Raw genomic sequence first — 13574 nt, 5'->3', positions numbered from 1 at the left:
CTAAATTGTTAACAATTCTAGAAAATAGAAACGTTCCACAATCAATAACCAATTGGATTTACCACTATCTTAAACTAAGAAATGTTTCTCTTACGCTTGCAGATGGAACTGTAATAAACAGAACTACGAACAAGGGACTTCCTCAGGGTTGCCCCCTCTCACCAACGTTATTCAACATGTATACAATTCAAACGCACTCAATATCAACGCAAGACAAAATATTAGTTCAATACGCAGACGACTTTACAGTTCTGTAAAGGCTAATAATTTGTGCAATGCTACCGATAAGATGAATACTTTCCTGGCACAATTATCCAATATCTTCTCCGAACTTGACATGGTAATCAACCCTGACAAGAGCGGGGCCATGATTTTTTATAATACTTTTCATCCAAACACAAATATTCAACTCAACAACTTCCCGGTTGAAATTAAAACCATACATAGATTTTTAGGAATCTTTATAGATTATAAACTTAATTACAATAAGCATATACAAACTACAGTTGCCAAAGCTAAACGAAAAATTAACATACTTAAAATGCTAGCCAAAAAGAAAAACGGTGCACACCCGAAAACTATGTTGCGTATTGCAAAAGCAATAGTACAACCACACCTTGATTACGGTCTGACGGTAATTGCAGGAACCTCCAAAACCTCATTCTCCAAGTTAGAAACCGTCCAACACTTGTATATTAGAGTATCTATGAGATATCTCAAGTCCACTCCTAACCACGTCATCTTAGCTGAATCAGGCATTTTACCGCTAAAAGAAAGAGCTGAAATACTAGCTTTTAAAGAAATAGTTAAGTTAATTTATAATGACAATACCCCATTGACACCTTTTTTGTACCATTTCATACAAACTGACAGTGAAGACAAATACATGACTTACCTGGAATACATTGCAAGCATTAACAACTATCACATATTACAACTTGCTAAAAAAATAAACTATCAACGAACAAATAAAATCACAGTTAAATCTGAAATAGATAATTTAACAAAAAAATCAAACGTTACCATCCAAAAACAAATCGTTGTAAGAATAATTAATACACAATACAAAAATTCATATCACATTTATACTGATGGTTCAAAAATTAATAGTAAAACTGGCTACGGCTACTACGACAAACAACAAATGCTGTCTTACAGTGGAAGACTGAAAACCCAAATTACCATAATGAACGCTGAGATTATAGCCATCATTAAAGCAGTTGAATACTTAATTACTAAACGTATTAAGACGGCGGTCATTTTTACAGACTCCAAAAGTGCAGCCAAGCTAATTCAAGGCGACAAATCATCGGATAACTATCTCATTGGTAAACTATTCGGATTAGTAAGTCAATCAGACATAGAAAGTATCACAATACAATGGATTCCAGGGCACATTGGTTTGACTGGAAACGAGAGAGCAGACCAAGCTGCAAAGCTTGGTACAGAAAGAACACGCATTGAAGACACATCGCTCACCAAAAATGACTTGATACTAAGCTTTAGAAACGAAACGATTTGCTTCTGGAAAGAACGGTATAAAACATTGTCTGAAACCAAAGGATGTTATCACCGCAAAATCATGCCAGAACTTACATTGGATCCATGGTTTAAAAATTTTGAAATTTCTACTGAATACACAGTAACTATCAACAGACTCAGATCAGGCCATACTGCCACTAAGGATAGACTTTGCTTATGGGGTTTAATCGCAAATGATAATTGTGAACACTGTAATATAACGGAACACACGGTACACATTTTACATGATTGTCCTAAACACAATAGTATCAGAAGTAAATATCCTGTTCTCTATAATAAAATTGACATAACTTCCATTCTTGCGGAAAACCAAATAGATAAGATCATACAATACGCGAAATTCCTTAAAGAATTAAAATTAAGCATTTAACACTGTTCACAACCACCACTTCTTCAATTTGAATTTATTCCAAAACGCGCTCGTTTACTAAGTTCTAAATGTAAACATTGTTACAATGATATGACATGGCTGATATGGACCCCTCGGTCTGCGCCAAACCAAGCGAGAAGAAAAAAAAAAAAAAAAAAATTTCGCGAAATGGTTCACAGCCTAAGAAAACAAAATAATCGATAGTTTTTTTTTTGGTGAATATTCTCTGTTGGGTTTCTTAAAAGTTTATCCGCCCTATAAATGGCAATTTTCGAGGTAATATCGTAAAACTATTGATTTATTAACCAAATTTATTAAACTATCATATTTCCACTAGTGGCGGAAGTTTACCTTTTTCGATCTCCGCAAAGGAGTCGACAAGGAGCAAGTGGCACAAACGTTACAAGGAGCACGGATCACAGCGACTGCCAGTGGCAGCAATTTGTTTATAATATGCGATGCTGATGGGATGATTCATACTTTCACCCGATCTTGGGAACCGGTCAGCTTTAAAGGACATGAAGGTTCCATACTGTTGTGTGATGTTGCGAAGCAAATGAATGTGCTTATTACCGTCGGAGAAGACGTAAACGGACCATCGTACAAGGTATGGAATCTAAACAAAATATCCCCGGTGGCGGGAGCACAGCTATTTCGCACCGTTCGTATGATGGTTTCCGTTCCAAGTGCTTTGGCTATTTCGGAAGGAGGCCAGTTTATGGCAATTGGTTTTGCAAAGGGGAGCATTTCTCTATACCGAGGCGACGCTAGTCGAGATCGATCGAAAACCTTGAAACAGCTTACCGCTGGCACGGCATCAATAACTGGAATCGCATTTAAGCATTTTAGTAAAGTATGGGAGAAGTACCTATCGTAAGGCTAAATATGTGATTTAATGTTTTGATACTTCTAGATCACTCAAATGTTTGTCTGTTCGGATTCCGGTGTTTACCTGTATAATTTACAAAGTCGCGATAAGGAAATTCGAGTAATACTGGATACCATCAATTCACCGGTGGGTTGCTGTGCACTGCAGACGGGTCATAACGAGGGCCATTTTATGGTTGGTCGAGATGACGCCATTTATTGCTACACCTCAGATGGCAGGGGACCTTGCTACGCACTGGCGGGAAAGAAAACGCTATTGCATTGGTTCCGATCGCATCTGTTAATTGTGTCGAAAAATTCTCGAACCAGCGGTGCAAATGCCAACGGATATGTGCTGACAGTTATTGATATTCAGAACAAATTTATTGTTTTTACTTGTCCCATTGAGGAGGTGGTTGCATTTCTTACGGAATTTGGATCATGTTACATTTTAACGGAAAGCAAACAGATTCTACATCTAGACGAGAAAGATTTGCAAAGCAAGCTAAATTTGTTGTTTAGAAAGAATTTATACGACATTGCGGTGCGGATAGCGAAAAGCAATCAATACGACGCTGATGGTTTGGCTGGAATTTTCAAGCAATACGGTGATCATTTGTACAGTAAGGGTGACTTCTCCGGATCGGTAGATCAGTACATCAAAACGATTGGATTTCTAGAGCCATCGTACGTAATTCGTCGATTCTTGGATGCCCGACACATCCACTATCTAACGGACTATCTGCAGGCAATCCATAAATCTGGTCGTGCATCAGCGGATCATACAACGTTGTTGTTAAACTGTTTCACTCGGCTTGATCGTACGGAACAGTTGCGGCAATTTCTGGAAAATGAAAATAAGCTCAACTTGTTCGATGTGGACGTTGCGATAAAAGTTTGTCGAAATGCCTCCGTAGAGCAGGCTCTATCTTTGGCCAAATTACACGGAAAACACGACTTGTGTCTTAGTATCCTCACGGAAGACCTGCGCCGTTATGATGCTGCTTTGAATTACATACAACAGTTGGAATTTTCGGAGGCTGAGATACATATTAAAAAATATGGATTACTACTTATGGAAAACTGTCCCGAAGAAACAATTCAGCTTTTGAAAAAACTATGCTCAGATTACGTTGCGGGAAATGCGTTAGGGACGAATTTGTTGCAAGATCACTTTGGCAACGATGAACGGAATAACTCGATCGATGATGGACTCAACAGCAAATGTGATAATCCGGAGGATTTCATCCATCTCTTCTCGGATGAAGAATTGCTGATTGATTTTTTGGAGCATCTGATTAGAAACCTTCCATCTTGCAGTAAATTTGTATACAACAGTTTGATTGAACACTATCTGTATCGCTGGCAGCAAGAACCTGCGATCGAGCGTAAATTACTAGAAGTGCTGAGAAACAATGCCGAATGTTATGATAAGAATCATGTGCTCATCCAGTGTCGAGTGTATCAGTTCTGGCCCGGTGTAATGTATATCTACGAGGAAGACAAACTTTACCATTTGATCATACGGCACTGTTTGAAAAATAAGGATTATGAAAATCTGATGGCATACTGCAGAAAACTTGGCCAGAGTGATGCCACTCTTTGGTTGCTGGCATTGAATGGGTTGAAGAATGATACTGGTGCTCCGCCGAAACTGCTGTCCCAAGTGCTACAGGTTATAGGTAAGAACTTTTTATGAGCGTCTTTTTTTTGTATGCCAGAAGGGCATTGGGTTAAAAGGCCCCTGCGTCTTAGTGGAATACGAAAATTACTGAAAGAAAACTTTTTATCTGATCAAAACCCATTACAAATTTTATTCTCGATAAATACGCATTTTGCCTACGGCTTGCAGGTTTCTTCAGTGTCTGTTTCGAATCACTTATCACAACCTGCTTGTGTGTAACAGTCTTGGTCCCAGTTGAACTTCCAATAAAAAATGATTAGGCGTAAGCGCCTGTTGATCGGACGACTCCAGTGCCACGAAAGTAAGTAGCCTGGAATTTATCATCGCCTCCGTTTCGTAAATAACAGTCACTAGCGTTTCGAAGTTTGGCTTCCGTGGAGTGTCTAAGACTGGCCACGTTCGGCTGTTTTCACCGATCGAACCACATTTTCCCACACTCCGCCCATATGCAGAACAGCAGTTTGCTTTAATCTCCACTTTGTCAGATATCGTAATAATACACGAGTCTGTAGACAGGCTGTGGGGGTTGAATACCCGTGATACAGAATATCGCTGTCTCGCGCAATAAACCATTTCGGCAGAGTTACGTTGTACTATTGTCGCGACAAACAGTTCGGTGCTTCATCGCGTTGGTAATCATCGGTATTGTCCAGATTTCGACCGTGTTCAACTACCCGACTGCTGATCACAGTCGGCCGTCTGCTGTTGGTCAACAAGCAAGACTTGGGTGATTCTTTGTGGTTGTGTTTCATGGTTTTGCACATAGGTTATGCGCTATTTCCATGTGCAAAGCAGCTTCGAGGTACAATGCTGGTCTAACAAGCCAGTCGTCACATGTTCGAACCTCGGCTTGGCGGTGCTTGCTTGATAGAGTCAGTAGGATCGTTACACTGGCCCCGTAATTTTCCTGTACTCTAAACAGCCGGCTGCGAAGTCTGTCGATAAAGAAGGGTAATGTCTAATGACGGTTTAAGCCTACGACTTTGCTTTTGTATCTTATGTGGTTATGGTGCTACAATGCTAGTACCTCATTAATAACTCAATGAACGTTCATTTAGTCACCAATGAGGTACTAGGTACAATTCGAATTACTAGAAGTGGAAGTTTTTCTTGGCAGACCTATCAAAACTACTCTGGATCTTCTGAAGAAACCTACCCCGCTTCCAACCCATCTCAAATGAGAAGCAGCACAAGTTGTTTCATAAATAACACGGAGCAGTGTGTCGTGAATTCCACCTCGTAAATTATAACGTGCTTTTGGATATTGGTACTCGACAAAGATTACACTCGAGTCTTTTTTTACACGGTTTGTTTTTTTTCGATTACTCAAGAACGGTCCAATTTAGGGACCATTTACAAAACACGTGACGAATGTCGGGCCTCTCTCAAACGTATTGAGAAATAAATGAACGGTCCCTAAATAGCCCCGTTCTCAATATTCGAAAAAACAAACCGTGTAAAAAAAGTACTTGAGTGTAATCCGGTCTGATACAAACTAGATTCGATCACGTTTAGCCGCAGCAAAACCAACTACAGCAGTTACTGAAGCCCATCCAAGTAACAATTTAAGTTTTATTATACACTTGGGCAACTACTATGAAAGATCCATCCCAAGATACATCTAGTTCCTCCAATACCAGATATATGAAATGTTCTACAAAAATTCTTACGATTTCTTTACAGCCCAGGAAAAGCTGCAGGCGCCATTGCAGATTCTCAACTGCCTGGCAGTGGACAATGGACCAACACTGTTGCCGGTGCGCGACTACTTTATGCAGGTATTTCAAAAGGAACAGGAATCGACACGGCACGATGAAGACCTAACGCATGAATACAACGAAGAATCGGTGTCCATCAAGAAACACATCAAACAACTGCAGGACGGTAATGTTGAGTTCCGGAATACGGTTTGCGATACCTGCAAACAACCTCTATCCTGGCCGGCATTGTTTTTCTTGTGCAGACATTCCTACCATCAAGAGTGAGTTAAATTCTAGATTAAAATGTGGTTATCGAAATGAGTCATCTCTGCTTTTACAGCTGCATTCGTGGTTATTCGGAAACCGAACGGGACTGCCCAGTGTGCAATAAGAAAAATATTCAACTAATGGATGCATTTCGAGCTCAGAGTGAATCCCGTGGTCAGCATGAAGTGTTCCACAATTTGCTCGATCGATCCTCGGAACCATTTTCCGTGGTAGCCGAATACTTTGGTCGAGGTTTATTCAACAAATTGCTCATCGTTGAGGAACAAGACCGTCATTCTGAGGTAAGCAGTCTAATGAAATATCGTTTTACCGATGTCTAATGTATAATATTCATTTATTTTAGCCTCTAGCGACATCCACTGAGACCGACGTGCGGAATCTGGCAAAGCGAACCGAACAAATACGTCTGGCTGATACGAGTTCCAAGCCCTACGGAAACTACGGCGCAGGAGCTGAGGCTAGAATGCGCCAGGAGGAGGGCCGCCACGCTCAGGTACGCTTGGAAGCACAGGAAAGTGAAATGCGTCTCCGCCTGATGGAACAAGAGCGCATTCGTCAACGAAATCAAGCAGCTCTTCTAGTGCAACAGCAGCTGAAACTACGTGACGATCGCAGTCCCAAACGGTCTCCGTATGGTAGTCCGAAACCACCCTCAACGTTGGCAAATTATCCTCAGGCGGTGACCAGCGCGAGCGGTAAAGTAGCAGTAGCAGTAGCACCAGCTCCTGCAGCTGCCAAGAATCCTTTCGAGGAAGAGGAAGATTCGGTTGGTTATGATAATACCAAAAATCCATTTGCTGTCGATGGAGCGGAAGCGAAGAAAGCTGCAGATGCGGGAAATCCTTTTGAACAGGAGTACGACAGCAATCTGGATCCGTTCGCTGAGTAGACTGGGATGTGACATTTTAATTAGGCTCATCTGTGAAATTACTTTATACCAAGGAGATAATTTTTTTTCAGCAGATATATATAGAAGGTCCTGGAGAACCTATACGCTGCAGTTATCGGTATAACTATTATTAATAAAAGAATATATTATTACATATTTACCATATGCACATAGCTAAACTTCGATTTTTTAAGGTTTTGTAAATTAAAGGAAAGAAAAATTGATTGGTGATGGATCTTTTCAACTCCTGTTATGTGCAACGACAAGGAAAGCAATCTGATTACGGAAAAATCGGAAGTGGCCAGATGTTGGAAAAAATTCGATGTGCTGTTGAATGGTGAACAAGAAAGAGCAGTCGACAGAAACAAGATTGATTGGAGGATGGAGCAATGATTGAGGATAATGAACTAGCTGTGTACCTGTAGCAATGACAGCCTCCACGCTGAAACCTAAAACAAATACAAAAACCATTACGTTGCTCCTTCTGCGAGACAGTGGGCTTAGTCGAGGGCCTTGCAAGCCGGGACCACCAAAATCTAAGCAACGAACGCCTTAAAAAATAAGGCGTATACGTATAGCAATGGTTATACAATCTTTCAGAGCTGCAGCAACACACGAGCAGCACACAGGTTTTATCGTGATGTGCTAATGCGAGACACAGAAGTATACGATACCATCACACGTTTCGTGTTATCCTTCGTTATCGTGTCGTCAGAAAAGGGCAAGCTGGATTGAAGCCTGTTGGAGCATTACAGCCTTTAATAGCATGGTGAGTCAGAGAACTCTACTGCGTGCCATATGGAAGAATTGCGCACAATTCATCGACCGAAGGTTAGAGAGCTGGTGGACATCTATAAACCTGACTGCGATTCACTGTACGGAGGACATTCAATCTCTTCGATGATCCTGAGTTCACAGGTTCGCAAAACAGACAGCATAGGTTGTATCTCGTAGCAGTTCTCACAATCTAATAGACCAAAAAACTGGCTTCCTTTTTCCTTGGCAAAACTTCTTCCTGTTGATCAGCACCCTCAAGATGTTCTAGACTATACTAAACGGGAGCGGCTTCACCTAGTGATAGGGTGGAGACTACCAGCTTCGCAATCACGTCTAGTCATTATCCATACACTATATTAACTACGGATTAGCTGCATTGAAAACCTTGAATTAATTACAGAATAGTATCCTCCCGAAGCTATACGCCCGAAGTTTATGAGCTACCGGCTCAGAAAGGGTTACCTGTTTCTTGTTTGTGCCGACAAGGAGACAGTGAAGTGGGGAAGAATACGATACCATCACTCACACCAATACATTGCCAACAATAGTTCCAGAACAGCATATATACATTAAGTGAGAGGATCCTCCTTCTATTCTAAAGTTAGAACGACGAGTTTTCAACACAAGCAGAGCGAGTACACCATTGTATGTTACTTTACAAAACCGTTGACTTGATAATAAATTTTTGTAAATTTTAATTTTATGTCGTAAAACTGGAAATCCCGACAATCACAGGGAATCAAGACCCAATTGTGGTACCTATATAAGTTTAACAGGTCACAAGGACAAAGTACCACCATCGAAATTTGCTGCGCTTATGCAGTATTGCAGGACCGTCAACCAGTTGGTCCTAATCGGATGTGATACCAGCGCTCATCATACATTATGTAGCAGCTCGGCTGTAACCAGGGGGTGAGTAACTACATGAAAACTTAACATTTAACAATGTCAATGTATGCAATATTGAAAACAAGCATTTGGGCAAGAGATTTTGGGCGCTGGTTGTATGTCTCTGATGAATCCAGTTTATCAGATGATGCCATTGTTTATATCTAGATTCCATCGTTTAACAGTGAACAATTCAATAATCCAAGGAAAACAGACTGGATTTTCTTTAAGAAATCTCTGGTTAACTCACACCGCTGTCGTCATCAGCATAGAGGCTCGTGCTGTTCCAAGCAGTCGTTTACCTCCAAGCTCCAACTCAATCTTGGGTCACTCGTGCAAAATTTCCCAGGCCTTTAAGAAATCACAAGTCACTTTCGACCTGATCGAGTTATCTCGCACGCTGGGCCCCTTTGTTTCTGGTTCCGGGGATCCTTGAAGAGAGAGGTCCGTTTTCGTCGAACTGTCGTCCGACATATTTACGACGTGCCTGGCCAACCGCAGCCTACCGAATTTCGTCAACTGTAGGATGGAAATCTCTCCAAGCGGTACAGGTAGCTCGCTTCATTTGTGATCCATACGCCACAGTGCGTGCAGTCATTGCACGTGGATGAAGCTGTAATTGAAGAAACGAGCTTTATCATCAGTAGACACATCTTGTCGTTGATCGCCTTCCAATCTATCACATGACTTTGCATTCTGGTAAAGAAGACAGAGCTCCCGTTTCGTTGATAGACCCTTCGCTCTAATAAAACCAGCCCTTTCCGTCGTAGATCTTCCAAATCTTCTTTTCTTTGCGTTAGATTTCTTACAGAGCTACGATGCCGAATTAGCTGGATCCAACCTGTTCCGGTTGCCACCTACGAAATTCAGCAATCTGCAGATCTAGGTATCACGCATCCATTCCATGCCCTTATTTCGTCGCCTTTGTCCATGCTGAATGTTGCGAGTCGAATGTTCTTGCTTTTTCGTAGAAATTTAGTTTTGGCAGGTTACCTTACTAGGGCCATGCCACCGCGCCTCGCGTGGGGGCTGCCATCTTTCTTAGCTGCCAAAACAAAACATGTCTTAGTTCAGTAGCCAGCTTCGGAGTACACGGTGTTGTGAACTTCTCCTTCTGCTATACTGCCGCTCTTCGCATAACAGTCCCATTTATATAGGAAACTCCATAGAAAATATGACGGTTATGCGAATAGCGGCAGTATAGCCGGTATGCATTATCCAGCCGTTTACCAGCCCAGTATACAGAAGTTGTCTAAAAGATTTGCCGGACTGAACAAGTGAATCCCCTACATTTATTCTGCAAAACTGAAATCTGGTTGAAACCAAACGAAGGCGGGCGCAGCGAGGGACTGGAATTAGGTTATGCTGGCCTTGTCATAAAACGACAGATCAACTAAATAAGCAACATATATTTTTACTGACGAATTGTCTCATTTATTTGATCTATTTTTTTGAGGATTACAGCTACACTCAATAACTTTTACAATAATCGCATTCGATTCCCTCCGGTAGGGAATAAAAGTCTTGTCTTATTTTTTTTATTGTTGGGCGAACTAAGAGCCTGCTTTACCTACGTGTTGTTTTCGGCTATCCCTATTGATTATAGTTAGTTGTGTTTGCAGAAGGTGTTGAATAGCGGCCTGGGGCCATTCTTTGCGATAATCCGACGATTCGATAATTGATTACAACAGATGTGATTGTTTCGCTCAAAAATGTCTAAAGTCTCGCCTAGGATGATCGCCTTATAGAACGGGATCATTTTCTCTCAAGTTAACTTCTACAGTCTACACGCATGACGGACGTACAACGAGGGGGTAATATAGGTAGTAAAGCAATGATCAGGAAAACGGTTTCCATCAATTATCTCAAGGAATGTTTACAGGTAAACTAATCGTATGTTTTCCTATGTAAAAGTATTATGGTGGCAAAAGATTTGTCGCACAAACGTAAATCATTTCGTGAATTATTTGGCATAATAAACTTTTGAAATTTCTTGGATAATTTTAAAAAAAGGTTTAAAGTTTCCAAGAAACAATGCAATGATCCCACTTGAAGGAACATGTAGTTCAGTAGAGTTTAACCTTGAATATGTCATTCTCCAAGTATACATGAACACCGTTCACGTTTCAAACCAGGTTGAATAAACGAATTCGGTGTTATTTTTTACGAATAGCGGTGATGATATTATCGAGATCTTCATTGATAGCCAGCAACATGGACTCGTTAGTTTATCGCTTTTACCTTATTGCAATCTAAGTGATGGCCTTTAAACATTTGCCTAAATGCATCCTGCTCTATACTATTCAAACCAGCATTACAAAAAGTAGAAACTCGTAGATCATCCAAACCCCATAGCCATTATGCCAAAACAATCGGAATTCACTCATGATAGGTGACTTTGCTGCAAACTCCGTTCCTAAAGTTAAGTTTCTGTGCGTCGATTATTCCTGTAGCTACAAGATGTATGTGAGATTGTGTTCATGATAAACTTACGCTAGTACAGAGTAATGCGTAATTGTCTGCGCCAGACTTGTGTTATAAAGTTGCTGCGACGGGCAGGGGTAAATTTTCTATTTAACATACCGCCGGGCGTAGCTGAAATGGTCCGATCAAATGGACCAGAAACGTCACTGCGACTTCATGCTCACTAGTTTGCGGGCTCGAGCCCGGGCTTCCTGCCGGGTGACAGTGTACTCAAACCATAGAATGTTCGGAATCAGAGTGGTATCTCGTAGCAGCAGAAGTTCAGACACCCGCCAAGAAACGACCACGGGAAAGTAGGGCGTCAGGAAACAATGTGTCAGAAGGAACCACAGCGTTCCGACAATCATTCCAACTAGAGCACCGACCAGCACCTGCTGTAAGCTGTGATATTGCAGATAAACTCTGCCGAAACATACCAGGAAAGTCACTGCCCAGCATACGGCTAGGACAAGCAATCGCACTAATCGCTCTGCTCGAGCGTTATTATTGTTCATGTGATGCAGTCTGCAATAAACGAACATCCAAATCAATCCCTAGTTTCAACGAACTGTAAGCTACCTTACCTTATAAAAATGAAGAGTAGTACGTATTGTGCAAAAAAACACATACACTGCGAGTGACTAGAAGGCATTCCATATTCAGTCCAAATTTGTGATCGATTTACTGGTCTAGGTTCTTGAATACAGTGTTTCAAAATTATATTGACACCTTCGTTGAACAAAGTGCCAATAAAAAACACAATCTAAAAATTCGGAAAAGTAAAAAAGTCTTATTTAATTCAAAACCTGATTAGCGTAAAATTATCCGTAAGCTTACGGTATGTAAATCACGTCGAAATAATATCAGTGCCACGAAGCCGGCACCAATACCTAACGGTGCCAAACTAATCCAGGCCAGCAGTTTTCCTAGTAAATCTCCTGCAATGGATCAAATTTAGGATACAAATAACTGATTGTATTCGTACTGGAACTAAACGGAATCTAATGCTTGCAAATAGCGAAGATCGACTTACCTTTAGGATATTCTACCAAAGTCAGTGTAATCGGTTGCCAATCGGAAACGTTGAACGATGAAGCCTGCAGAATCGACTCCGTTTCTGGGGACATTTTTTCCATGACCTGTTTTTATCGCTTTATTTTTGTTGTGACATTTGCTCCTGCTAATATTTTTGCAGTGAATCCTTTTGCGAGGCTTTATTTTTTTTCTTCACCCGATGAAATCTCTTCTGCTGCTGCTGCCTTGCGTCTGACCTGGTCGCACAACACAGCACGAGCACCGTGATTGGTCAGTTTGATTGTATTGACGACTGGATGAGGACGACAGCGTTGCAAAAGTTGTGTTGTCATATTTTTGGTCACTGTGGGAAACAGAGTGGCTATTTTACGAACACGTTAGTTTGTCGAGTTTGGAGTGCGTTCGCAGGATACAACGGAAAATCGATCAACTGAAATTTAATTACACGGCAAAATAATAAAACTCAAATTTGTTAATGTTTAAACAGAGGGTAAGTCGTCTGGATTTAGCAGTGCTCTGTTTACAGTAATTAGGGATTAAAATTAGAATATTTTTTATTTTAAAAGTTCCACAGTTCCTAAACAAGCAAAGATAGAGGTATACTAGATTCAGCAAAATTATGTATTTTACAACTTTGTAGTGTATGAAAAAGTCATACAACGACTACAAAAAGAGCTAAAATAGAAAAACTGATTATAACAATTCTCGCGTCACTTTTGATTTCGTCCAATGTAACAATTCCACCATATTGAGAAAAACGAGATCGAAGTTCTTCGAATTGAATTTTAAATTGTTTCAAAATGAAATAATTTTCAGTCATTCACTCAACGTGGTTGATGAATAATAACATTCAATATTTAACGGAGATTTTAAAAATCTAATTCAAACTAAGCAGTTTTGGTTTATTATGGAAAAAGTTACATTGGACTGTTTACCATCTCATGCTGTACTTTGGACGGTTTGATTTTTCCAGGCTATTGCACATAAATTAAGCGAAATCACCGTAAAATACGTGCGTTGCCGTGCTACGCTATTTTCGAGATTATTTTTCAATATTAGACCGCTTGTTTC

The 13574-nt window shown here is 40.6% G+C and overlaps 2 protein-coding genes across 2 annotated transcripts; one reads left to right on the top strand and one right to left on the bottom strand.

Moving 5' to 3' along the window:
* The first annotated feature begins 2090 nt into the window (after window positions 1–2090).
* On the top strand, window positions 2091–7456 carry LOC128742075 (vacuolar protein sorting-associated protein 11 homolog). Its single transcript, XM_053838285.1, has 6 exons — window positions 2091–2188; window positions 2250–2765; window positions 2826–4461; window positions 6147–6444; window positions 6504–6732; window positions 6795–7456. Exons 1-6 carry the CDS (start codon window positions 2174–2176, stop codon window positions 7338–7340), a joined length of 3240 nt encoding a protein of 1079 aa, XP_053694260.1. The 5' UTR covers window positions 2091–2173; the 3' UTR covers window positions 7341–7456.
* Window positions 7457–10428: 2972 nt separating this feature from the next.
* Window positions 10429–12775, bottom strand: LOC128742352 (dolichyldiphosphatase 1-like). The gene is made up of 4 exons (XM_053838688.1): window positions 12502–12775; window positions 12306–12406; window positions 12053–12231; window positions 10429–11993 (listed from the first exon to the last, which is right to left on the bottom strand). Exons 1-4 carry the CDS (start codon window positions 12602–12604, stop codon window positions 11633–11635), a joined length of 744 nt encoding a protein of 247 aa, XP_053694663.1. The 5' UTR covers window positions 12605–12775; the 3' UTR covers window positions 10429–11632.
* Between the last annotated feature and the right edge of the window lie 799 nt (window positions 12776–13574).

Source organism: Sabethes cyaneus, chromosome 3 (genome assembly GCF_943734655.1).
Source record: "Sabethes cyaneus chromosome 3, idSabCyanKW18_F2, whole genome shotgun sequence".
Lineage (NCBI taxonomy): Eukaryota > Metazoa > Arthropoda > Insecta > Diptera > Culicidae > Sabethes > Sabethes cyaneus.
Note: the sequence above shows the minus strand (reverse complement) of the source record. Positions and strands in the feature narration are given on the sequence as shown.

What these genes read in the sequence shown, in the direction of transcription:
- LOC128742075 (XM_053838285.1), top strand. An exon ending in CCAAGTGCTACAGGTTATAG is followed by an intron (nt 4,462 to 6,146) that starts GTAAGAACTTTT and finishes ATTTCTTTACAG; the next exon opens with CCCAGGAAAAGCTGCAGGCG. An exon ending in AGACATTCCTACCATCAAGA is followed by an intron (nt 6,445 to 6,503) that starts GTGAGTTAAATT and finishes CTGCTTTTACAG; the next exon opens with CTGCATTCGTGGTTATTCGG.
- LOC128742352 (XM_053838688.1), bottom strand. Translation starts at nt 12,604, where the DNA reads ATGGAAAAAATGTCCCCAGAAACGGAGTCGATTCTGCAGGCTTCATCG. An exon ending in TTCGACGTGATTTACATACC is followed by an intron (nt 12,232 to 12,305) that starts GTAAGCTTACGG and finishes CCGAATTTTTAG; the next exon opens with ATTGTGTTTTTTATTGGCAC. An exon ending in CTACTCTTCATTTTTATAAG is followed by an intron (nt 11,994 to 12,052) that starts GTAAGGTAGCTT and finishes CGTTTATTGCAG; the next exon opens with ACTGCATCACATGAACAATA.